At 36.8% G+C, this 27,275-nt stretch overlaps 2 protein-coding genes across 4 annotated transcripts in view; one reads left to right on the top strand and one right to left on the bottom strand.

Moving 5' to 3' along the window:
• Positions 1–3,065, top strand: part of sntg1 (syntrophin, gamma 1) — a 43,056-nt gene extending 39,991 nt beyond the window's left edge. For both annotated transcript variants that reach the window (XM_088014345.1, XM_088014344.1), the window contains exon 17: positions 638–3,065. In XM_088014345.1, the coding sequence (XP_087870471.1) occupies positions 638–820 (183 nt within the window). In that variant the 3' untranslated portion in view covers positions 821–3,065. The remainder of the gene's footprint in view (positions 1–637) is intronic.
• Positions 3,066–5,302: 2,237 nt separating this feature from the next.
• pcmtd1 (protein-L-isoaspartate (D-aspartate) O-methyltransferase domain containing 1) lies at positions 5,303–25,346 on the bottom strand. 2 transcript variants are annotated; one of them, XM_015008352.2, is made up of 6 exons: positions 25,117–25,346; positions 17,375–17,839; positions 16,195–16,297; positions 13,843–14,014; positions 9,567–9,690; positions 5,303–9,179 (listed from the first exon to the last, which is right to left on the bottom strand). In XM_015008352.2, the coding sequence occupies exons 2-6, from the start codon at positions 17,679–17,681 to the stop codon at positions 8,800–8,802; spliced, it is 1,086 nt and encodes a 361-aa protein (XP_014863838.1). In that variant the 5' UTR covers positions 17,682–17,839; positions 25,117–25,346; the 3' UTR covers positions 5,303–8,799. The 2 variants fall into 2 exon arrangements, with proteins under 2 accessions (XP_014863838.1, XP_014863845.1); XM_015008359.2 differs by having other exon boundaries at positions 25,140–25,346.
• Positions 25,347–27,275: the final 1,929 nt, after the last annotated feature.

Below are 27,275 nucleotides of genomic sequence, written 5' to 3'. Positions count from 1 at the left end.
CAAATTGAACCATGATACTAATGATATATATATATATACTGTTTTTCCCCTTGTTGCCACTAAATCAGAGAAAATGTTTTGCCCATTTTAGATTTTTTTAAGATTACCAAAATGATTCATTTTATTCCTAAATATACAATAATATAATAGAAATTTTTCAGATAATTAATTAATGACTTTTTTTTTTTAATGTGGCATTTACATACATTAAAATTACTGACAGATTAATCAGATGATTGAACATAGTGTTTTGTAGAGTGGTCATCACAAAACCCTAAATGGGACCCTGCTCAGTCCCATTAAAAGTGTGTAGGCGGAAAAGGTGCTTGTGAGTGAGGCGGCCTACGAACTTCACTTAGTCGCTCCAGTTTTGTCAGCATGAATGGTTCAAATCTCCACCAAACTATTGTGAGAAAATTATGGATGTCTTTGTCAAGTCCTTATTATTCTGACATTGAGCTCTTGGAAAATGATTTTAATGTTCCTAAATGACCTAAAAGTAAAAAAATAAATAAATAAAAGTGATTTAATTTCATTACACTGAGGCAAAAAAAAAGTATTTGGTGTCTTTTATACAGTGTATGTGTGTAAATATCTGGTTTTAACTGTAAATGCTTGATCTTGTGCTTTTGTTTAGGAGCTGGAGTTCTCAAACCTCTTTGCTGTTCTTCACTGTATTCACGCTTTTTTTGCTGCCAAAGTTGCTTGTCTGGACCCAGTGTTTGTGGAGAGCCAGGGCAGCGCTACGACTGCTGGGATTCCTTCTCTGTCCAGCCTCTCTTGCAACTCACAGACTCCAAAACTGAAATACACCACTTGACAGGTGCTGCTGTCTCCGGACCTCTTTTAAAAGACCAGAATCGCCTCAGATGACGGACAGCTGAACGTGGATCAAGGCTATAAGTGTGTTGCGGGTAGCTGGATGCTTTAGTAGAATAAAAGACCTCCTTGTGAGTATTACACTTGATATCTCTGAAGACTTCAGGAATTACTTTGGACCTGACTTTGAACCTCTTCTTTGAAAACCTTCTGAGAGCGACTCGATGGACATGAAATGGGTTTTTGTCTTTCTTTCAAGCCTCAGACAACCACATGATTATCACATCAAACAGAAATTGCTGGTAATTTCCCTCAGTAGCTTGTCTTTTTTCTGTGAAACTTCACTGAGAATCTTGGGCTAGATGCATAAAGATGCGCACACTTATGGCTGTGTGGGTTTGTACTCATAAAAGCATATGAGTTACTTTCTCTAGACTGCCAAATCCTTCATTTTAATGGAAACTAAGTACGAATTTACTAAAGATTATTAATTAGCATGGGATTTTCTTAATATCACAAACTGACTTTTTTTTTTTCATCTGGGGATAATAAGGTGGGATTTTCTCTTGGGATAACAGCCTTATCTTAGTTTGCAAGCTAATTTGGATGTGATTTTTTCTCCAAGGTCACAAGTTCGTTTGTCTTAAGAAAACCAAGCCATTTTTATTTCTTTGTCCCTCAAGAACAACATGCATTTTCTTGTATGATTTACTTGCTTTTATTAATAATTTAAATGTGATTTTCTTCAGATTACAGGCTGAATATTCTTTTATCTTTAGCTAACTAACTAATTGATTATGGTGCAGAAGGTTATTTTAATACTCCTAGTTTCATTGTTCACTGTCACTGTCATGACACTTCAGTTTGGTACCACAGTAGTCAGATGTTCCTTAACGGGGCATTTTCACATTTAGAAATCTGTCCGCATTATGTTCTTCCTTTGCTTTTGTGTCATGATTACAAACTTATTTAAAGTTATCTCAACAAAGTAAATCGTTTTATGTCAAAACAACTAAATGTATTGAACACAATACCACTGTTAAATTCATATGATGACATAAAAAGTCTTATTTTCAAGTATTGAGGCAAACAACACATTATCACTAGATGATCTTTTCTGAGCAGGACGTTTCTGCTTTATTGCAAAAATCTCAATAATTATGAAAGTATGTACAAGAACTCCTTTTTTGTACTATGATTATATACCCTGATAGGAAGCCTTCTATTTGGGATATATATATTCAGTATAGTATAGTATTCAGATAGTTAGTTCTCATTTCTGTTCTAGTAAAACCTTTTACAATCATGATAAATTATCTCCAATTTTTTTTCATTTTTGCTTTATCCTACTGGAATGAAATCACTCTCTAAATAAGTGATCTGAATAATCCGGCTCAATATTCTCATAGCATAAGTAGGTGAAAGCATATGTATGATTTTTTTGTGAGTGTGTGTGTGTGTGTGTGTGTGCATGCGTGTGCGTACGGATGCGTGTGTGTACACATGATTTATGCATCTAGCCTCTGGAGTTAAAAATATGAAAAAGCACTTTTTTCTAAAACATGTAAACCTGTTCAAAGACAAAAAAAAAAATAAAATAGCCTCGACTGGATTATAGGAAGAGTTTACACTCATTTTAAGTGTTTTCGTGTTTTTAAACGGACAATTTAATTCAAGACTCATTTAAAGTCAGATTTATTTACCTCAGATTAGAGTCCACCTATAACTAAAAAGCAACATTGCTGGTGAGAGAAATGTATGTTTTAGGTTGTTTCTTGTGTTGTCCTTGCCTGACACTCGGCATTGTGAAGTACAAACACATCTACCGATCTGCGTATCGGTCTATAAACGTGTGAGCGTTTGTGAGTGCAAGTGGGTGAATGTGACTCTAGTTTAAAGCGCTTTGAGTGGTCAAAATGATTGGAAAAGCGCTGTATAAGTTTAGTCCATTTACCATTTTACCATTTACATCTGTTTTTGGGTCACTGAACAGGTTGGCTGAAAGTCTATTGCTGCTTATTTTGTTGGTGGATAAAGAAGATGACTATGAACATCAGGTTCATCATTAAACAGCCTCAATTGGACAAACAAAAGAAAAAAAATCAATTTTTGTTTATAATATCTCTTCTCAAAACAATTATGTAAATAAACACTGACATTTGAATAAACTCAGATAACCATAAAGCATAACTTGAAGGACTGTCACTACTACTTGGCATTAAAGTATTCGATATTTGATGCGTGCCAGAGGTTAAAAGCTCAAACACTGATGCTCTCTTCTCTTTGTCATTTACTCTTTGAACCAGTTGCAAGTATAAAATCAGCCATCGTGTATTTTTTTATCGTTGCTTGAGATTACCCTGTAAATATTACATTAATGAGAAATGGTCAGGAGGAAAACAGAAATATCCAATATCCTAGCTTAAAATGCTTCCAGTTACTCCCTTTAACCTGTCTCTGTTTCAAACTGTTTGTAAATGCTGCAGAGTGGCAGCTAAACTATCATAATCACAAAGAGTTCAGGTCAATTAAAGTAATTATTCTCACTCTTACCTCCTATTTACAGAGGAGGAGGCCCCTGGGTAAGAGAAACTCTGGAGGATAGCAAATTAAAAGGGGTCAAAGCATTTTCGTGCTGTGCAGCCTTGTTAAGGCGTCTGATGGAAAGCAGCGGTGGTGCAGTCTATGCAAAGAAGGTCTGTGTGATGATTTTGTGCTTTAAAAACAATCTTGATAAGAAATAACCGTGCCACACAGGAACCTAGAGGGTAAGGTTGACTTTATTTTATTTTATTTTTTTTTTGCAGATGTTTTAATAACAGATATGCAGTGAAATAAATCAATAAATGAGAACTTTTGTATCACGGCTCAGTCATGAGTGAATTTACTTTGCTCAAATACAATCCCATGGCAAAATACTTATATTGTTTGAACTTTTTCCACACTTTTTGTGAACTTTTTCCACACTTTTTCACATTACCACAAATTTTAATGTGCTTTGTTGGAATTTAAGTGCGTAAGTGTGAAGTGAAAATATCCCTTTACGCTATGATGCCATGAATAAAGTGCATTCAGTTATCTTCAGGAGTAGAAAGGATGAACTTTTTTGGACTGGATGTCAAATGCTACCTATGGTGAAAACCGACACTACACATCAGCCTGAGCAAACCATTCCTACAATGTAACATGGTAGTGGCTGCATCATGCTGTGGTGGTGATTCTTTTCTTCAGCAGGGTGAGGAAAGCTGGTCAAAGGTGGTGGGGAGACTGAAAGAGCTAAATACAGGATAATATGTGAAGGAAACCTGAGAGACGCTGCAGAAGACTTGATGTTCACCTTCCTGCAAGACATCAAGCCTAAACAAAACACCCAGAGTGGGTCAAAATCAAAGTCCAGACTTAAATTCATCTAAGAATCTATGTCAAAACCAGTTGGCATTGGCAGATGCTGAACATAAAGTCTGATTGAACTCAAACTATTTTGCATAAAACAGTGGAGATGAAAATTGCAGCTAAAATTGGTACACAAAATATTTACATGAAGATATCAAAAACAAATATATGGTAAAACTTTCCAAATTGTATTGTAAAACATATATTAACCACCATTACCTTCTTCTAGTTATGCATTACTTTCTGTTGGTCTGTCACAAAAAATATCAGCAAAAAAACAAACAAAAAAAAACGTAAATGCATTGAAGTGTGTGGTTGTAATGTGGCAAAGTGAAAAAAAACCCAAAAAAGTTTAAGCAGTATATACTTTTGCCAAGTACTGTAAAACCACTTTTCAGCTTCTATTAAGATATTGTTGTGTCAAATTAAATATGCACACTTCCATTATGGCATCCTTTAAAAAAAACAAACAAACAAAAAAAACATTCATCCTTTAAAACAAACTCCCACGGTCTCTCCGAGCTTTTTCTGAGAAACATTCTCGAGGACCTTGTCAGGGTTTCTCCGAGCCTGACCTCAACACATAAAAATTTTAAAAGCATCTAATGAAAGATGCTGTTTGCCACTGACAACCAGGAAATCTCTGCTTCCTTTTTCTTCATCTGCCTTTTGTCAGTCACCCCAGCGCACTTCTCCCATACACTTAATATTCAGCAAATCCCCAGTCTGAGGCAGCAGCTTTTTACGTTTGAGCACATAAAAAGCACTATTTTGACAACTCTTTGTCTGATCTGCTTCACTTTTTTGGCAGGTGCATTTCTCAACACTTTAAAGGATCAGTGTCGAGTTTGAGGCTCTTTGGATGAGCGGTCCTCTTATTTGCAAGCCTTTCACAAAAGTATCCCCACCAGGCAATATACGCAAGCACTGGGAAACGCTTTTGTATGTACTCTGCGAGCAATCAGGATCCAGAAACAAAATTCAACGGGATCTTCTTTTGATTCTAATCCGCCTCGCTAACAAGTCTAAAGAGATTCAGCTCCCACGGAACATAACATTAAGAGCGCATTACAATGACTGGAAGACAAGCAAAGTGATTGTGACCTTTATTTTTGTGCCACACAGTTACAATGAAACAACACATTTTCAAAATGAACTGCACACACTGAGAACAATCAACCCATCGCCCCAACAAAGAGAAGTTGGACTGATTTGGCTTTAAAAAAAAAAAAATGAATCCAAAATAGAGAGTGCAGGGCAAGTCATGAGCTCGTTTATTTTACTGGGAGCAGTTTTAATAGTCGAATCTCGTCCACGTTAAATGTAATCACAGCCATCCCATTAACTTTGGTGGAAGGGGCGACCTCAGAGTCTCAGCTGTACGTCTGCTGGATTCAATGTCGCTCACTAATTAGCAATTACATTTCAGGTTATGGTATATAAACAGTTGTGCGGCTCAGATGCGTCATGTGAATTTTAATGGAGGCTGTGCAAATCAAATGGGACTGTTTGGTTGTTATTGGTAATTACAAGATAAAAATCTGCGCTGCTAAACTAAAAACTATCCGTCAAGAACATTTAAAAACTATGCAAATTAAAATAAACTTACTGAAAATAGAAATCATCTCCCCACGCACAAAAAAAAACCCCAAAACAAATCTACAAGAGAAGTAATCAAGCTCATTTTCAAAACAAAACTATTTTTCAGTACATCAGACTAAAATTGAGAGCCAATATTTTCTACGTAGCAGACAGCAGTGGAGTTCCCAGTGTGAAGATACAGTACAGCAAAAGGGGGTGTGCTACGACAAGTCAACTGCAAATTAAACTAGATGGAAAAAAATTTAAAAAAAAATCATATGAGAACAATATATACTGCTTATATCACTTTTATATTGAAGAAAATTCATATCAACAACATTCAACTTAGTTTTTTTTTTTTTTTTTTCCAATACGAAAGGTTCATTCAAAGAAAGATGAAGAGACTGTCCAACTGTGTGACAGTGAAGTATAAGGAAAACCTATAAATGCCAGCGCCGTTCTGGTTTTCAGTGTGGAATGTTTTTTTTTTTCTTTTTTTGTACAAAAACACCTTTGTTTAGATAATTTACTGTGCCAGGAAGCTCACAGAAATCCTAACATGATGCAGGGGTACATTGGCACTTAAAAGCCACCGCTATCAGGGAAGTACTTGGGGTACCTTGTAATTAAAGGTGAATTTACATTACAATGAGTCCAGTCCCCAATTATAGCCAAGAGTGGTACCTTTTTTTTATATATATATTTTCTTTACTTGAGGACTGCAGATTAAGGTGCTTTGTTGGACACAACTGTAGTCCAGGATACAAAAGGCATCAAAATCTTGAACAATTGTTCAAGATTTTTTATGTTTTTGATTAAAAACATAAAAATGAAGAAGAAGAAAAAAAAAACATCAGCACTGTACAGAATTCAACTTGTCTCAAGGCCATGGAACCAAATAATCATTTTAAAGGGCAAATATCATAGAGCAAACAAAAAAGGAAAAAGAAAGCTATCAACAGCATGAAACAAAAATGAATCCTCATCAACTTTTACATTATTTTTCAAAACTAACCCATTTTTGTAAAGCATTTTTTTCTGCAAAACTGGAAGTGAGTACATTATAAGGATGACGGCGCATCACCTGCATCTGCAGTGCCTGATCAAGTATAGCGGTACAGTAAACATGAAATGCTTCCTGTATAAAAGTACCAACATTTTCATGAGGATAGATTGAATATATGATCACCTATAGGTAGCACAACAAAAAGATGGACTGAGCACTTTTGCTACAAAGTTCATCTATGGGTAATAATGCAGCTTGAGCAGGCAGTGAACAGCCAGACTACTAAGAAGTAGCTGAGAGCGAAGTTTTCAAGTGAAAACTGTTTTCTTTTAAAACACTGTTTACTTTTTAAGTGTACAAAACGAAAATGTTCTTCAGGATGTTCATCCAGTTTCTGAGCCAAACCGCAGCCGCAATGTGATCGTACTTTGCCATTTTAACTCCCTCTCCTTTCACTACATGGGTAGCATTAGCTTGACGTGACTTTTTAGGGTTAAACGGCATGTGAAAATTAAATGCTGGTGAATTTCTGGAGTTTACACGACGGACATCCTCAGTATAACGTTTCAACAGCTACGTCACCATAGAGAGCTAAAACCTTCACAAGTAAAACCCCGACTACTTGTTTGAAGAAAAGGCAGACTTGCACATTCACTGCATGGCTCACCAATATAAAATAAGCTAGTTTGCTGAAAGGAAGAGCATATAAGAGTAACAATGCTGGTCAGAAGTCGGGTACAATTAATTTTTTTTTTTTTTTATTTTAAACTAACTGCTGCCAACTTGTTTAATTATAGAATTATGTTATTTTGTTAAAGGTAGGTTCAGTGTTACAAACACTAGATCAATCAAACTTGTGGCTGCATTCTGTGCTGCATGATGCTTGCTGTTTCTTGTGTACATTTTGCTTTTTAACGTTTTTTTTTCACATTTAGTCATAGAATTTAATATAATTATTCAGAGCTACAATCCTTAACCTAATTAAAAAGGGAAAAAAATAAATTATGATAAATGCCCTTTAAATTCCTATGATTTTTTTTTTAAAAGACATATTCCTAAACTTAATCACTTGTGACATCACCTCCAGCGATCAGTCAGAACATGTGAAACGGTGCCTAGAAACACCTGAGATATATATAATATGATCAATATTAATTAAACATCTTCCTTTCTGAAACCGTGAACTATCCATAAACATCTGTAGCTTATTTCCTTACAAATGCTAAACCTCTGATATATTATTTAAATGCATCCTTGAGAAAAGACAACAGAGTAGAGAGCTTACATTGCATCAAATAACATGTCAGTTTATCGCAGTGAGAACCCACAAGAATGTAAGCATGCTTTAGAAAACTTAACATTAAAATGTGCCCTGTAGAAAATATATATATATGAACCAATTTCATATTTTCCAGTGATCTATTTTTTTTTGTTAGCAGGAAGGTATAAAATGCATCAAGACAAGTATTTCTCCCCCCATTCATGTCTATGCAAGAAGTTCTTAATCTTTAGTTGAAAAATGGGATCAGATATGGCCTTACTCGCACGTTTCTGTATAATTAAATCCCCATATAGTGACAGCAGGTTAAAGCTTCTACAAAAGGTGCAGTAAAGTTTTCATTTTTGTATGATCATATTTTAACAAAACCATAACAGATTTTTTTTTTTTTTTGTCATTTATACAGTTTTTATCTGCATAATATCTGCAGACATCCTGATTTGATAAAATCTGTATCTCAAAACGGTTTCCTGAAACTAAATGTCCATTTAGGAGACTTTTTACATATTTTTATATACAGATCAAAAACGAAAATGTCAAGAGAAACGAACACCCATGGAAATCAAAACATTATGATCTGACATTAAGTCATCTTGTTCCAATACAGTGTTGCCTTTGAGATTAGGTGATAATAATGCTACATCGAACTGAAAAAAAGGGTGAAGAAAACGGGATTTCAGCAGGCAGAGCACTAATTAAGGACGGACATCGAGTGGATCAGTCATTTCTCTCTGTAATACAGCAAGTACGCTTTCAGCGACTCCGGCAGAGGCAGAGCCAGTATTTGTTCTCTCAGCTCATTCACTTGCTTGATGATTTCAATGTCACCAATGTCTCTTTCCTCCTCCTCCTCTGCCGCCGCCTCCTTCTGTTCCTCCTCAGCGTGCTCCTCCTCTTCGCTCTCCACCATTTGAGGTATGAGCTGATTGCCCACAAAAACGTAGGTGTTGATGCGCCGCCGACGACAGCGCCTCCTTTTGCGCTTGTGGGGAACCCTCTGAACTGTGCCCTTCCCCTGACTGTCCTGATTCGTCAGGTTGCGGAGAGTGCGGCGAATGTAAATGCGAGATAGGTCCTGTAGGCTGCGGACGGTCACTGGGGCTGAGGACAGAGAGGGATGACACGGTGCTTCAGGACAATGTGTCACAAAAAAAAAAAAAAAAAAAAATACAAAGAATTTTTTACACTACAACTACTGCTACTACTACCACCACATTTTCTCAACTAGGTCAGCATAAACAAGTCAGAATGCGACAGGAAACTGAGCTCCAGTGTTTCAAGAGAAGAATAAAGTGGCTTCATGATGCAGCTGCAAGCACATCTCATAAAACAAAACAAGTACGGTATCACGCTGCTCTAGGACTCATCGCTTCCAATCTATTTCAATGCACTGTGCCTAAAAAAAATATATAAAAAAATACAGCCAGTTTTCCACTTCAAGGCAAGTTTTTTTTTTTTCATTGTTGTTGTCAAGGCAGTGAAACTCACGCAGCTGGACAGTGTCAGGCTTCTCTCCTTCTGCTCGGCTCTGCTGGACCAAGGGGGCAAAGGACACCGCCAAGATGTTCCTGCTATCCCACGTGCTCTGACCGGTTCTCGTTATCTGGGTCAGCTGCATATACACACAAAAAATTTTATTATTGTTTGGGGGGGAAAAAAAACAACAAAACAAAACAAAAAAACCCCTGTAAATTATGCCTAAATCATGATCTAGAATCAGATAAGACAAATCACTCCTACACCATACAAACACACAACATGATATATTTAGGAAAGCTTCCACCAGATAGAGTGTGCAAATAGTGCCAAGTCAGACTGAATGCAGAAATATGCAAACGTTACAAAAGTATTATTAAGATGATGCACACGGTCAAGTGGCCGTAGATTTGTTGTAATTTTACCCTCTGACATGTTACTAATCTGAGTCTTAAATGTTACATTATATCTGGAAAATGTTTGGAATTTATTCATCCTGAACATTTTTAATTGCTGTTGAAAGCCACTCCATGTGTGTGAGTTGCATTCTGCATGTCATCAGGAACATAACCTTGAATATTTGCTGCCACTTCAGACAACTGAAACCTGACCTTCGTGTCTGAGTTTCTTGTGAACTATTTCTGATTTGGACTATCATTAAGCTGGATAACCTAATGGCAACCTGTTTTTTGTTTTGTTGGTTTTTTTTACCAGGCCATCAGCATTTTATTAAAAATAGCCTGCTATTTCAAAGAATGTATACACTCTAGGTAAAAACCAACTCACAGTAATATAAAACCTCCACCATTCTTAACAATGGTGGATGCTTTTCCACAGTGTGTGGCAAAAATGTCATAGTCTCATCTAGGAATATAACACTGTGTGTGGAACTTCACACAGATGCCGAAGTTGCTGAGGTGCTGAAGTTCCAATAGTGTTTGTAAAATTTTACCCATTTATGTTTATGATGGTAGGACAGAAAATGCTTTTCATGTCACCCAAATAACAGGCTGGCATGTAGATGGAGCCCAATAGTTCTTCTGCAGACTTAGCAGCTTTCTGTAGCAGTCCTCTGCAGTGAGCTGTGCAGAGGTTTAACTTCCCACACCGACCTCCACACTGTGTGTTGTGCCGAGATAAAAATTGGATCAAAGTCCAGCCTTAGTTGCCACAATTACAGCGGTTTAAAACTTTGATTACTGTTCTTATACTACATATTAATTTAGACAATGTTATTTTAGTTACTATTTTCCAACTTCTTAGAATGCTTTATCAATCTCTGGGGGGAAATTTGATGTTACAGTCACCTGTTCAAAATATACTCAAGACAACAGAGGAAATACAAAGTTGTGTCAGTGTAAAATAAGCATAAACAAAATAATAAAAGAAGATTCAAAAATAAAACTACAAAGAATTATGAACATTACTATTATCACAGTCGCATGTTTGTCACATGTATTCTAGTCTTATACATTTTGATGTGTGTCCAAGATATATTAGTCTCTGGGCATTATTTTTAGACAGCAGACAAACAGGAGTATAGATTAAAATGAAACATCAAAAATGTTTCAGCAACGCTACTTTTTGTAGGAATCTTTGGAGGAATACGTAATTGTGGCACTGGTGATTTTGAAACAATGCCATGGGATTTTACATAAATATTTAACAAAGCAATATCATGTTAATGCAGTAAAATATTAATGCATAGAACTACGTGTGCAGGGTGCTGTACATTTACTGTATGCATTTACATTTTTCCTCCTAGTGGTATGTTACAGCTGTTAACGCACAAATGAATTCTGTAAAGTGAACAAATCTAAAATGTGCTCATGAGCTTCCCGACACATCTGCTTTATCCTTATTAATATACACACAACATAAATGAAAGGTTTGAAATGTTTTCGTTCTTCCAGGTGCCAGAAATGAAAACAAAATTATAAAGCAGAATCAATTAGTATTAATAAGAAAACTGTTGCATTGCTCTGCAGTGGTTCTGGCTTATCATTAGCTGGCCAATCACATCACTAACGTTGTCATTTAATGTCAGATTGATATGTCAGGAATAGCTCTCGGGATGAGACAGATATACGACAGCTCAGACCTTTAATATCAAATGACCTTCTGCAGGGTGACAGTTCTTCAGAAACTATTAACCTAGATTGAGAAATGGAGTTATTTTTGACAATAACAAGTTAAGTGTTTACTTCATAGCGGCAGCTGTAGTGAATAGGACTTACTGGCCTACAGAGGTGCTGTACATGACACCACATTCCTTCCTTTGTACAAATTCAATCTTGTTGTTGACATTCACAAGTTTTACCTCCTTAGCTCCAGCTACCAGCTGTGCCACTAATGGAACAACACATCTTTTATTAGCTAATAGAGCTGACACCTTGAGGCCAGATGTCAAAGTCCATCCGTTCATTGCTAAAGGACACTTAAAAGATGTGAGGGTTTCATAAAACAAAGTGTGAGCGTATGAAGCAAGGCCTTCATTTAATAATTCACATTTTTCTTCTGTGTAAACACATCATACTGTAGATGTCTTTAACCATTACTGAATCAGGGCTTCAGCTAAAATGACAGATGCTTTAAGGGGGATTCAGAAGTGTTTCATATATGTACTTAGCCGGAAAAAAAATCTGCTCATAATGAAATCCACAGAAGTGATTTCTCATCCTGACAAAAAAACTAAATGAGAAGAGGGAACTACAGATGTTGGTTATTCCAGCAGCAATCTACCAGCCTGTGATGACTTTCCTACAGTGTTTTAGTTTTCTTCTACACACTTCTTCCCTTCCCTGTCCTTTGAAGGTTTCATATTTGTCCATTTTGAATATCAATTTAAAAAGAAAGAGCCCCAGACAAGAAGGAGGGCAGAAAATACATCAGCTTGGTGCTGATAAAAGATTGAACAAAGAACAATCTGTTCTTAAAAAGATTTGCATTACCACAGACACAGACTCTTCATTTTTCAGCTGTTCAGATCCTACAAAGATCTGCAGTTTGTTATAAATGTTGTTTCCTCAGTGATCAGTGGGTCTTGGTTATTTAGCAATACAAAGCAAATACAGATTGCAGTTTTCCAAGTTTATTCCTGATTTTAATTTCTAAGAGATGTTAACAGTGCAAAATGTTATTTTCAAACATAGCTGGTTCATCGTATATCTGAAAAGGCTAATTTTGATGTGAACACACATAAAGCCTTATTTCCCTGGCCATTTCAATCACATCTTTCCTAACAATCTACAGATTTTCTCTAAATACGGGAGGTTTCTGCACCTCAAAGATCAATTTCAACCTTGTCGTGGAGGAAGAAAACAATGAGTATTTCAAAAGTTTATCAGCACCAAACAGAACTTTTAACGTGTCATCAGAGGGAACCATACAGACACATTCATGAAGTTTGCATTTTTTTATATGACGAGCATAAAGTGCAAACTAATCTTTGTGCAGTAGCCTTAACTTAATGTTTGGTTGATTGTTTGTTTTGCTTTTTGGTGTGGAAAGCGTGGATTGCTCTACTGGCTGGTTAGTGAGATTCTTTTGCTTGCAGCAGTAGGGCCGCCAGCATGCCACGGAAAAAAAAGGGAATGGTGCCAACAGCTGCATTCTCATCTTGATGTATCCTAGAAGACCTCTTCAAGCCACTATATAGACTGTCTAGCTGATATATATATATATATATATATATATATATATATATATATATATATATATATATACATATATATATATATATATATATTTTTTTTTGCATTTTAATACCTTAACTATGGTGCAATAAATTGTTTAAAATGAAAGTATTTTTTTAATGACCAAGTTATAAAACATCTTATTATTATAACCAGCTGAGAAACTGGTTCAGTCTTCTTGGATGTATATTGCACAACCCAGAGAGCCAGACTAAACAAAACTACAACCTCGGGTAATAAAATCTACCAGAGTCAAAATTAAGTTTTGCTTTACTTGACTCCCTTTGTGGTCCCAAAGGTTCCTTGCCACACAAACACCAAAACATCCCATGTACTTTCTTATGCCCCAACGGTGTGTCAACACCAGCACAACGTCTATTTTTAAATAAACTGTTATTTTTGCAGCACCGTGTGCTCCGAGCACAGCTGTTGAAATCCAGGGGCAGTCGTGGCTCAATAATGCATGAGAATGTTGCGTAATGAGTCTTGCAGGTCATTTTACCTTGTTTTCCCTTATGTTTTGAATTTTAAATAGCAACTGGTGTGTGTGTGTGTGTCAACTCTGTATCAGTTCCATTGCTTGCAGCACTTACCTGATCCTCTATAGGCATCACCAGTATGCCTCCAATTTTGAGCAGTACTTTCATGTAATTTTCATGGTCCTTCTGCACTCCAGCGCCACAATAAATGCGATCGTATTGATGGCTGTCCGTTGAGATTTCAAGGCAATTCCCCACCACGAAGGCAGGTTCACAGAATTCAAACCTGCGAAAAATAATCAACATATCAAATACAGTCAGGGAAAACATGTTTGTCATTCAGTCAGTTTCACTGCCGCATTTGTAAACAGCGACAGAAATAAGCACGGCTGCATAAGTGTTTTCACACGTCCACCGCAGCCCTGAAGTTTTCTAAACAATTCATGAGTGAGAATGCAAATGTCTGAATCAGCAGTAATAGACTTGTAATGGACAAAGGCCCTTGAAATTCAGACAGAGCCCATTTGCAAATAGAGCCGGCATCATCTAGGGACTTCGCAGTGCGTGTTCATTATCTTTTGTGCAACAGGCACTGAAGAGCCAAAAACAAAACTGAGGGAAGAAATGGTGAGATTTGATATGACGATAAAAATGTCTAATAAAAAGAAACTCAGGGACATTGTAAACCATCACACAAAGGACAGTAATTGACATTTATGACCGAATAAAGAACCACAAACTTTACAGAAATATAAATCTTGCAGATATTCCTACATTTAGAACACTTCATTAGCACATATGTCTTAGCACAAGACATTATCAGTGAAAACACATCTGGCACAAACAACGTTCTCTTATGTGCTTGGAATTCATTAACAAAAAAAATAAATAAGTAATAAAATTTTAAAAATTCACACAATTCACCCAACTTTTCCCTCACTTACTGCTTCTATTTTTCTTCCATGATCACAACAGTCCCATTTCTCCCTGTGAGTCTTTGGTCACTAAAATCTACATCAGCCGATAAACATCTATCCAACTGGCCAGGTATTATATTGACATGCAGAGTGTAAATGTGTGATACTTGAAACATCATAGCCCTACACGAAATTGCAACCAGGCACTCCTTTACGACTGTGACATTATACATGCCGAAACCGCGATGACAACTGTGACTCAATACACTGCGAAGCTCTAGTTTCAGATAAGTTCTCCAACCAGAGTTGTAAACATCTGCAGTTGTTCCAGAGTTACCTCATTCCTCTGGGCTGATTAATGCTTTTTTTATTTTTTTATTTTTTTTTTTTTGCACGAGCTTTCGCTTTAGGTAGACATCTATGCCTTGTCTGGAAAATTTCTGATTGCTACATGACAAAGAGTAAGACAGCAGTTCACAGGGTATGAATACTGCATGTCCATGTAATGCTTATAAACCAAACCAGTGGGCTCGTTAAAAAAAATAAATAAATAAAAAAGAGGATTATACGCTCAAAGTCGTTTTACTGCAGATATACCTGGCTAAAACAATCACATGTGGCCCATTTAAAGACAAGTTTGTTATTGCGCAATTGTTTTACGAAATGGTGTCACGTGAAGCTCCTTTTAAAATGACAGACAGCAAGGTCACAAGTGTGCTGAATAACTGCGGATCTATTTGTTTGTGGAAAACCGTTAAAAGACCAATTTCTGTGTTAAAATTCCACATGTACAAGGAGCAAATAAATATACACTAAAAATGATTCCTAAATTAGATTCACTGATTAAAACTGAAGCATTAGTTTACAGCAGCTGGTAGATCTTTACCACACAGAAAAAAACCCAACAAGTTATTAATCATTTTTAAAAAATAAAATTAACAACTCACTTTGTAACAGTATGCATTCATATGGTGGAAAGGTACTCTACTGTGCCCAAACGTACCCTGCTGTTTTGTTGTGCAAATTTGGCAGAGGTTAAACTATTTCACAAAATCATTGTTTGCACTTGAATAACGGCAAATAACTAAGCCTCACAATAAGAAATTTCACCGTACAGCCGCAGTTAGACACTTGTATCAAACACACCTTCCAAATGAGAAACAGTTTGAGCAGTTAAGTGGTTTTCATTTTGACTTCAGCTGGCAAAATTGGCTATCGAACCAGCTGCAACCTTCTGATTGTAAAGCACACCAGCAGCCCTCCAGCTGAGAAACAACCTCTCCATCTTCTGAGCTACAGCCTTTTATTAACGTTCATTTGTGTTTAATTTGTCCACATTGACAGTGATCTGTTTTAAGAGTATTTACGTGGGTGGTTTTGTTCTGGGCAGCTTCTTGGATGAAACTGTTTGCTAGGCAACCGTCAGAGATTCAGGAGAGATTACAGTAAGGCACAAAAAACAACAAAAAAAAAACTGACTCTTTCACAGTTTGCATCTGACAACAAAGACACTTAACAGAATAGAAATACTCTGACGGCATTTACTCACTTATCAAAACTGTCACTATTCTTAATGAATTCATCAAGTTTCTGTCTGGCGTACTCGACAACGTCCTTGTGGAGCTCAACTCCATGGTTCACACCATAGGGGCCTGAAGCAGAAACAAAAGGGGGGGAAATAAACACAGAAACAATGCTTTAATCTCAAACACACTCGGACATTTGGTTTTCAAATACTATGGGCTTTTCATTTCAACAAGGTCCCTTATTGAGAAGAAAAACAAAGCAGTTAATAATTTGTGGTCTTCAATCTTGAAATGTTTGAGCCGCTCTGTTTTTGGACAATGAGGTAAGATTTCAAACAGCCAAATTAGCTAGATTATACACAGGGGAATCATAACAAAGTGTAATAGCATAAAATATTATTTTATTTCAGTAAATTAATCAGTAATTTCAGTTTTTCAGAAAATGATAAAATGACACACCACCAACAAAGAAAGTTGGTTTAATGCAGAAATGCCACACTCTGAAATGCATGTTCTTGTGCTGTACAGTATATACTGTACAGTTTAGAACGCCATATGCATAAATTAGAGCATAAATACAGCTAATGCAGTTCAGGATGCTTTAATAGAGGCCTTCCGCTCTTCCTTGCTGCTGGGTCTGGTGTCTCTCCTCTTCCTTTTCACAACACTCTGTAGAGTGTTTACATCTGAAGAGTTTGCACCGCAGGTCCATCAAGCACAGTGATGCTACGGTCAATAAACCAGGCATAACTGTTGGAAGTATGGACATATGCCAAGTATCACTGGAGAATGAAATCATCTTTGCTGGACCAAAACCAGCAGATCTCTAGGTTCCAGAAATAAACTCTGACTGTGAAAACTTCACAACGGTCCTCCAGCAACTTTAAACTTAAATCCAACCGACCTGTCTTCAGTGCCCTGTCGAGTCAGCTGTTTTAAACATTTCTGTTAAAAAAAAAAAAAAACATTTTTATTGTTTCAATAAAATATTGGATTTTGAGAGAAACTGTCTTCATTAACCTGAACCAATTGTCATTATTGCAGAAATAAACACTATTCGTAACTAATCTATATGATATTGAAGGTCTCCATTTTGAAATTAACTACTGAAATAAACAAACTCTTTCACGATCTTCTGATCCGCCAAGCCGAACCTGTAAAAGGTCCGAGAATCCCTTGAAATAAAACTGCATAAAGAAATACCTATGATGAGCCCAACCATTGTGCTCAGGTAACCGGTTCCGCTGCCCAGATTAAGGAAGGAAAGGCCTGGCTGCAGTTTGAGGGCCTCCATTACTTCGGAGTATATACACGGGGCAGACAGGTGAATGTTTCCGTGCTTCCACGCCAAGTCTTTGTAGGCACTGTCCCGATAGCCGTCCAGATAGTAGTCGCCTCGGTCTATGGCTCGGAAGGCCTGCTCGACCTTCTCTGTGCGGATGTACTGCGCCTCCTTTAGGTTATCGATGAGGTCATCGTTGTCCTCCCCAGCGCTCACAGCTCCCCCCATGGCGAAAAGTGAAGAGACACGGAAGGGCTGAACTTTTACACAGGTTGAGTGAGTCCTCCTCACAGCGGCATGGATATCTACGCTGGCTGAGGGGGTCCTGCCAACGCGAGTCGTCGAGTGTCACTTCAGATGCGGCTCATGTCCGAGCAACAAGAGAGCTAAGAAAAAAAACAAAACAACATTGTAACTGTGTTATTTCAAAATCCCTGCAGAAAAAAAAAAACATCATGTCTTCTTAGGTTAACTAGTAAAATGCAGATTGGAAAGGCTTATTGGGGGTGTATTAATGCACAGCCAAGACTGTCTGATGATGAAAAATTAACAATTGAAAGAAGCTGGCTGATGAATTTCCCATGCCCCCCCCTAAGATCTTCACATGTCACAGCAGGAAGAGCACAACTGCAATTAATAACTTTGATGAGGTTTTCACTCAATTTGGCTTCAAGAGCCACTCCATAATACATGGTGACCTGCTGATGTGACTGACAGGAATGAAACAAAGCCATCATCAATGCAATTTATAACCTCTGCACATCCAGCAGTCACAAGGCAAAAATATCTGCTGTTACAAAAATAATATTAACAAATTCATACGCCACTGAGTATCTAAAGAACTATATTCTCTGTGTTGTTCAGATCAGAAGTTTGTAAGCATTCCCCCTTGCCATGATTTGACAATTAATTAGGCTTTTTATGATTTATTTGATTAATTTTATTTGCATGTTTTTGTTTTGTTTTGTTTTTTACATCAGATCTCAAATTATTTTTTCAGAAATGTAAAACCATAGAGACATAGAAGGAGCTGAATTGTTCTTATTTTCTCCAGTTTATTCATTTACTCAATTTATAATTAAGTTTCTTTAAAAAAAAAACTAAAAAAAAAGCAATTTCAAACTGCAGCTTGGACCCAGGAACTGAAAGCCATTTTTATTAATATTAAGGAATACTGCCTAAAGTGGAAAGTGTGCGGGATATTTCTCATTTTCAGTCAAGCTGTGCTTTTATTTGATGCAACCTGCCAGATATTCAGGTGTGGAAAAACACTGGTTCTGGTTTTGCTCAAGGCAGATAATGTCTGCAGAATGACTCAGAGCTGACATGGTTGGCTTCAGACTGGTAACACTTTGTGAACATTTGTTCATTTTTTTCATACTCAGATTTGCTACTTTTAATGTCTTGTATAATCTCTGGAGCTTTTAGCCCTGTAATGAGCCCTATGAAAGTTCACAAATTCATACATAAGAAGAGAAAAGATATGTTGAAAACTTAAATATCTCAAGACAAGTAAGCAAAACAATTCTTAAAGAAACGGGCTTTTTTTTTTTTTTCAAAAATTATTTATAGCTCGTAATGCAGCTCAGAGAGACAAGATTTGAATTCCTTCTCTGCCTCCTCAGCATCTTCACATCTGACTCAGCTAATAAAGATTAAAATCAGAGGTGACTTTGTAGTGTGAGGCCCAGTGAGGTAATTTTCCTTTGGCTTTTTCTCCCAGGCAAAAAAGAATCATTGATTCTCTTCCCCATCGTTGGACCCACGGCAGAACATTTTTCATCCAATTTTTCCTCTGCGGACATTGAAAAAAAAAAAAAGAAAAAAAAAAACAGAAACGTATTCCAGCAAAAATGCTGTGGAGTGATGTTCTAGTCCTACCTCTGATAATCCACAGGCTTGTTGAAACGGGGTCATTACAAACACCTTTGCACAAATTAGGAAGTACAGAAAAGCATTTGTTAAAACAGCACCGCCAGTTTAAAAGCGCAAAACAACTTTGCTTATAGAAACACAGCTGATGTCATAGTTGTGTACTGGGACACTTCGAACACCATCTGAGGTCATGCTTGGCTCATGTGACCCAGAATCTTCGCCCAGAACGAAGAAACGTGTAACAGATCGTCAGTTAGCGGCTCGCCTGCAGAAACCAAATACCACAGGCCTGTCTGGGCAGCACACTGGAAACACGCTGCCAGACAGTGTGTTTCCTTATCAAGTGTAAAGTAAAATTGATAAGGCTATGCTAATAAGAAAATAAATTATATGCATAACCTCTGGGTTTGACAACCAAAACATTTCCTTCAATATAAATGATATGGCAGAAATGAATCCCAGAATAATATGGCTTACTGCGTTATTCTTATAGTAAACTTACATAACTCAACCCTGCTTTCTCCTTCGAGACAAATTTGTAATTTTTGTCGCAAGATATATTTAACAATGACTAGCTAGAAATCTGTGATCCCTTTAGTAAGTACAGCAGCTTACAAAGATACACATCAATTGACTTTTTTTTTCCAAACAACTGCGTGCATTTCATTAGAATTTCATACGGTGAACCAACACAAAGTGGTGCATAACTGGTAAGTGGAAGAAAAATGGCATTTGATTTTCTAAGGATTTGAAAAGCATGGAATGCAATCTATTACACGGGTCTTATGGCTCAGGTCTACTCTCCATCCCTAAAATGTGAAACAAATATGGAGAAGCAGCACTTATATGGAATAAACTACCAGAAAACTGAAAAACTGTAGAAACTCTGAGCTCCTTTTAAACCCCCATTTGTTTAGAGTTGCCTTTGTGATATATTCATAACAGAAAAATTATTAATTTTTGCCTTTAGTTCAACTTTGTTTCACTCCACATTGTTTTGTGTTTTCGTCATGCAAAGTACTTTGAATCACCATGTTGTTCAAATGTGCTGTGCAAATAAATTTGCCAAGCCTTGCGAGGAAACACAATCCTTTGCAACCGATTGACTTTAGAAGAGATATGTCATAGAACATCAGTGGATGTCATAAAGACCAAGTAATACAGCAGACAGGACATGAATAATGTTGTGAAGAGGTTAAGGGTTACATTATGAAGCTGTAACCTATACGCATCAAACATAATCTTAAGCTAGAAAGTCCATGGCACAACTGCAAATGACGGCTTCACAATATTTAATCAAGATGAATGTCATGGGAAATAGGTAATTGCAAATGAATGTTTAGAATTTCTGGCTGCAAAAGGTTGAGTGTCAGAAATCAACACTTAGCATTCAAGTTATATTTTCAGCCCGTTGGATGGAGTCCAACTAAAAAGAAGCCCACGGATAACAAAGGTGGCAGACCAGATGCTAAAAGGTCACAGGGAGATTTGGAAGCGGCATAGTGAGGAGTCAAGAGAAAAGTCAATTTACCACAACTAAAATCAGAATTGCAATGCTTAACAAATGTGATTTCCTAATATCGTTCAGCCAAACATACTGGACACCTATCAACACTTGGGCCCCCCAAGACCCCATAGACATCTTTATAATTACTGTATGTGCTACTTTGTACTGGGTTTATAACAAAAATCCAAATGAAATGCACTCAACTTTGTGGTTCTAATGTGTAAAATGTAAACAGTAAAACAAATAAAATTTAAAAAGCCACGGATATTCTTGTAAGGCACATTACCTACGAGAGCAGTCATAGACTTTACTATGCAAGTATATTAAAAAAAAATCTGTTGCCTATTAAGTTCAGGTTTATTGACATAATCGTAAGGTGCAAATTTAATTAAACATTTTAGCACTCTGGTTAGAGTTTTGTTTCACACGGCCCATTAATACAAAGGTCAACTTTTAAAATAATCTTCTCCCATCATATAAGCCAGAAGAATGAACAGCCTGGTAAAACAGCTGCTTTAACATTAAACTCTGTGAGAAGCTGCTTTTTAAAAGAATGAGGGAAAACAATTTGTACAGCTAGAACTAAGTAAATTGTAAATGTGGCAAGTTCGTAGAAAGGCAAACATTTTGTTAAAACAATTTATGCCTGTAGTTTATTTTGTCATTTCTTGAGATCAGTTTATCCCTGCGTATACTATAAAAACAAATTTAGATTTGGCACATCACAAAACATAGCACAAAATGTACACACTCTGGCAAACCGCTTGAAATCATTACTTTTATCTTTTATTTATTTCTGTACTAGAAAACTTAAAAGGTACATCTCGTGGAAATTTTATTTGCTGACAAAATATTCTGGCTTTGTAAAAATTTGAGATCTATTGAGCAAAACAAACACTGTGGGACCAAAGTTGGGAAAGATCATTCTGCAATTTGCCTTTCTAAAACCAATACCTGCACAAGTCTAATTCTGAACATGAAAGTGCAGTTAAAAGAGGGTCTGCAGACCATAATGAATAGTTAAACTTGGCTGATTCACAAAAAATATGAGACCTTTCAGTTGGTTTGGAGCAAGTCCATCCAAGCAAGCACTTAGGTAGCACAGAGGATATCAAAGTGTGGAGGACAAAAAAAAAAAAAAACATTTGTTTTTTTCTTCAGGAAAGGCAGCTGAACTCCAGAGTAGTTGTAATCTCAAGTAAATTAAAAAGGAAATTAAGAAAATTGAATGGCGAAGTTACAATAATGAATAAAGGTCATGCCTAAAGGACATCAAGTAGTCTTTAAAAACCAGAGTTTAATTTAGTACATGATTACACACCTTTTCTTTTATTACTGTGCCACAAACTAAAACAACTGCTCAAATAACCACCAAGAATACGGCTTCTGTGTATTTTTGTCAGGGGTTGTTGGCTTGTTTGTACTTTAGATTATAATGGGCTCAGGTTGCAATCATTGCTAAATGTTTTGCAACTACATTTTTCAATGGCTAATGAATGCAAATATCATAAGCAAATTTGACATGCTAAAACCAATCTAGGCCATATTATTAATTTAGATAAATGAAAAGCAGAGTTAGCACTTCTGCAGTCTGGTGTTTGTGTGCTTCAGTTTTTCACCCACTAGATCAAATTTCCCCACAACTCAGATGTTTCATTTCACGTCAAGACGCTGTAAATCAAACCCTAACAATCCAATCCCTGTTAAGTACGCAAAACTAATCACAAGCCGCTAAAATAAATCACAATGGTTTTATGCAGTACTGCAATAATCTTGAGATTAACACTCTTAGGCCTTAACCTTTACCCCAATACTTAATATTCATTTCAGAAAACTAACACGTCTTGAAGATTTAAAAGCTCTCAGATTGTGACAATTGGACATGCCCTGCAGGGTCAAAAGGAGGACAAATGTGTTAAGCATAATCAACCTTCCTATATTCTACAGGGAGCAAATATATGGTTCCAACCAGATGGAGTGTCAAGCAGGGTGGCTTTTCAACCTTCCCTGTGCAGTCAGTGCTTTATCAGTGAGTCTGGGGAGTCTATATGGTAAAAGCAATATGCATGTAACAAAATATCAATTTAATTGTGCGACTCAATTATTACACAGTTTACAGATTGTTTAGGATCTATGTCGTATATCAATAACAACAACAAATCAGCCTTTTGAGAGGGACTTTCCTGTATTTTAAGCAGCCTGCGTGTTACTGCCTTTATTTCCAGAGCTACACATGTGAATCTATGAAATGTTTACCATAATGACTTTAGCTTTAGCACCATCTTCAGACTAAATCCTTTCAGTGCTCTGTGATGGATAAATACTGCTGCTTGTTTCAAAATCAACTTTTTTCCCCCTGTTTTTTCCAATAGCCATTCAATTGTGTATTCAAAAATGTATTTCAGTTATACCCAACACTCTGTTTCTTTACATAAATGTTACATGAAAAAAGAATTAGATTAGGTATCATTCTAACAAATGTAAGCTGCAATCAAATTTAGTTAATTTTCTCTCTGCATTGCGCATAAACATACAGTAATAGATCTCATCGCAAGTGTGATGTCAAAAGAAAACATGTTCATTTAGTCAACCAACATTTATTTTTAGGTGTACCAACTTGGATAGAAGTAGTTTGCCCACCTCTCCAACTTTACTTTACAAGTTTGCGAAATCTGTTTAAGCAGTTAACATCACTGAGGGAATTTCCTCAACCACTACTTTTCCTGTTACAACCAGCACACACCAGTCTCTGTAGTACAAAGGTGCAGACACTAAAAAAATGTTCAACAGAATTACATTATTCTAACAATTATGACAAACAACACAATATGCACAGTCAAAAGAATGTATGCCCCATTTAAATTCTACAGTTTTACATGTTTTGTCTCCAGTCCTAAAACATTCCTTTCTTTGCTATGTGGCCATTTTTAGCAGTTTTGAAATTAGTTACTTCAATAAAACTTTTACACTGTTCGTGTAAATTGAGCTTAATCTTGAATTATTAGGGTGACACCTGTAATAAGATTATAAAGTACAATACTACTTACAGGATAGATGCTTGTTTCTACGATTTAACTATAGTTCGTCCCAAAATCAATCACAGACCAGGCAGATTTAGGTTTAAAATAATCTTAATTTTATCATCGCATTTTTTTTTTTTTTACCAGAATAATAACATGTTGGAGAGGCTCAGCTAGAGCACAGACTTGAATCAGATAGGGAACCCTAGTTTTAAGATTCTATCTCAACTATCTTTAGATATTTGAGAAAAAAATTTTTTTTTTTACGTTAGCAAAGAAAACCCCACTAAAAAAGGGGGTCGCCTTTTTAAATGCGGTGAGATGCACAGATCTGAATTCACATCAATTGACACCCGAGGAAGCCAATCAACAGTGCGCCTGGTCACGTGATCCCGTTGCCACACGGACAGAAGCGCCTCAGCCAATCCGCGGCCCGAACACGCTGCCTTCACTGCGTGTGACGACGGAGCAAAACAACAACACCGTTTTCATGAAATGTTTTTCAGCCTTTAAAAGCCAACATTCTTCCTTATTAACACTCACGTCTGATAGCGATGAACCCACGGGGAGTCGTGCATTAAATAAAGCTGCTGTTAAACATACAGAGAGTTTGTGCTGCGACTGAGCATTCATGCAGTTTTTTGTTACCACTTGTCGAGCTGAAACGCAGTTGCTGGCCAGCTTTCTGCAGTGCGATTAACCCCATTATTTAACTGCTTGCAACTCACAAAACCGGTCTGTTAAAACGAATGAAATATTACAACTTGTGGGTTTCTGGTAATAGTTGTGTTAAAAATCCAACACAGAACTAAAAAAAAAAAAAAAAAAAAAAAAAAATCCACAGCCTCGTCGATCATGTCAACATTTGTGACGGAAAAAGTACCCCCTTGCCACGTATCAACAGCCTGATACTCACATCGAGAAATAAAACCTGTATATGCTATGGTGGATACGATCTTTAGCTCGGAGGCTAGCATTTTATTTATCAGAAGGTGTGTAAAAACAGCTGTGTGATTGGGGCTGGCTAAGGTTAGCTTCTGGTGGGCCCCGAGTACGCCATCATCAAAACAGAGACAAAGCAGGTTAGGTAAGCTCGGCTCTTTATCCTGCTGTTACACAGACAACCTATCACAAACACAACGCTGCTAATGTGTTGTGCAAGTCCTCACTAACTGGACATAACTGCAGCCGAACAGAAAAATGAACCCGGGTAAAACGCAAACACACGGAACTTAACCACAAGGAAAACAAAAATACTCACAATGTCGTGTCGCATTTACTCACTTCTTGCAAGTGAACGCACCGTGCAATGCGACGGTCAGTGAAAGCCACTTTCAGACAATAACAGCCTCTTCCAGAGACTAAGTACTGCTGGTCTGGGCTAACTTTAGTGGTTTGGTTGGGGAAAATAAGAGTTGTAACGGCGAGATGCTGTGCTGGAGAGAAGGAAGAAAGAAACAGCTGAGGGAAAATGTAAACACGGGTCACGTGGTTTGGAAATGTCGAAACAAGGAAACTGTTGCTTATCTATCTATCTATCTATCTATCTATCTATCTATCTATCTATCTATCTATCTATCTATCTATCTATCTATCTATCTATCTATCTATCTATCTATCTGTTTTTTTTATTTCAATTTATTATATAAATCTGAAAAGTGTGGTGTGCAGTTGTGGTGGCAGAATCATACTGTCGGGATGCTTTTGCTCCTAAAATGTTGCAATTATGTTTTTATTATTCGAAAAATGTTATGTAATTGTGTTCCAACATACACTGTTTGTCAAAATATTCACAACTGCACTTTTTGTTTCATTTTGTCACCTTTCAATTAAAATTTGGATGTTTTTTCGTAGGATTTATATTTATTGTATTTGTTATGCTGAAAGATTAACCTTACTCCAAGTCTGTTTCTGCAGGTTTTCTTTCAGTATTGTTTACAGTATTATCTCCAAACATCCTTCCATCTCTAATTAGCTTTTCTGTTCCTACAGAAAATCATCCCCACAGCATGACTCTGCCACCAAAATATTAACTTTGGGGAATGATGTTGTCAGAGTTGATGGTCAGTCACAATGTCTTATGACATTTGCTTTCAGGTACATATGGGTTGCTGTTTTGCTGAAGGGCGGTTCAATGCCCCAGTCTACTGCTGCCCCAAACAGGGTTTCTTTCAGAATTTCTCTACATTTAGCTCTACGCACTAAATGAGCCCGACCAGTTTCCTCGTCCTGCGGATGCAAAGCATCCACACAGCTTGATCTAATCACCATACAATTTCAAGATATTTTTATTGTAATGTGTAATTTTTCTACCACTCCATACTTATCTATTCATTTGTACTGTTTTATAAACTCATATAACAAATGAAGCTTTTTGCTATGTGAATAAATGCAAAAAAAAAAAAAAAACGAAAGTTTAAAATCAGCTTTATAAACCTCAAATAAGGAATTTGACTTTTGTTTCACATGCAGTGTACAGATTAAACATAAATATTGCTTAATGTATGTACACATCAAATGTGAAATATTATTTCTTTAGAAGAAATAAAATAAAGAATGAAAGGAAAAGTATGTACATGTGATTGTATGTACAGCCATTTTTTGTTTATTTAAAGAAAAAGAAAAATGGCAAAATACTTATTTTGATTTACTTATTTTTGTTTCACAGCAGAGTAGTTAACCACTTAAGCTATAGCTTTATTACAGCTTGAGTAGGCCTTCCTATGTTGAGAATATATGAAGGCCGACCTTTTCTGCAGACCTAGTTGTTCATGGCACTTTGCACCTGTCCTTCTTTGTGGAACAGCCAAACCACAGAGTGATGGATGTGCACAGGATGGACTGAATAATGGTCATGTGAAAGATGACAATTGAGTTGCTATAGAAAGTGCAGTCTCTGCTGGACCTTCTTCCAAACAGTAGCTGCATGTGAGGATCATCTCATGGCCACAGAGGACGCAAGGGTTTTGATCATGGGTTTCATTGGGTATGAATACTTTTGCAAGTATTCAGTCCCAATAATGTGATTTCTTTGTCAGGTCAGAGAAGACAGCTTCATTTCTAAGGACACAGTAGATTGTAAAATTTCACCCATACTTTTTTCAATGAGCACTATATAGCAGGAGCTTCCCTGCTGAAGACGTGTTCACACATCTGGTTATACTTCAGTATGGGGTCTCTTCAGAGCGCACAAGGGGAAGGACATGATGCAAAAACCACTGTGTAAAGAATACTGTTTTTGTTAGCATAAGTATGTTATAGAGCCCTACTTAAAGATCACTGTTTATATCTTTGTATCAGCATCTCCCAATATCTACAAATTTAGTGAAGGAAATAAGGAAGAGGGAAGCAGCACTGTACCTTGTGATCAACCTGTTCATTATTTCGACAAGAGAATTTAAAAATAGAAAGGTTGTAGAA

Source organism: Poecilia mexicana, unplaced genomic scaffold, assembly GCF_051168715.1.
Source record: "Poecilia mexicana isolate PSO_F unplaced genomic scaffold, ASM5116871v1 scaffold_17, whole genome shotgun sequence".
In the NCBI taxonomy this organism is placed as follows: Eukaryota; Metazoa; Chordata; class Actinopteri; order Cyprinodontiformes; family Poeciliidae; genus Poecilia; species Poecilia mexicana.
The sequence above is the reverse complement of the archived record's forward strand: the minus strand, read 5'-3'. Positions and strand labels throughout refer to the sequence as shown.

Bases quoted from the DNA above. Each gene is read 5' to 3' on its own strand.
- pcmtd1 (XM_015008352.2), bottom strand. From the start codon at position 17,681: ATGGGGGGAGCTGTGAGCGCTGGGGAGGACAACGATGACCTCATCGAT. The intron at 14,015-16,194 runs GTGAGTAAATGC...TATTTTTCGCAG, and splicing joins AATAGTGACAGTTTTGATAA to GTTTGAATTCTGTGAACCTG. The intron at 9,691-13,842 runs GTAAGTGCTGCA...GTGTATATGCAG, and splicing joins TGATGCCTATAGAGGATCAG to CTGACCCAGATAACGAGAAC.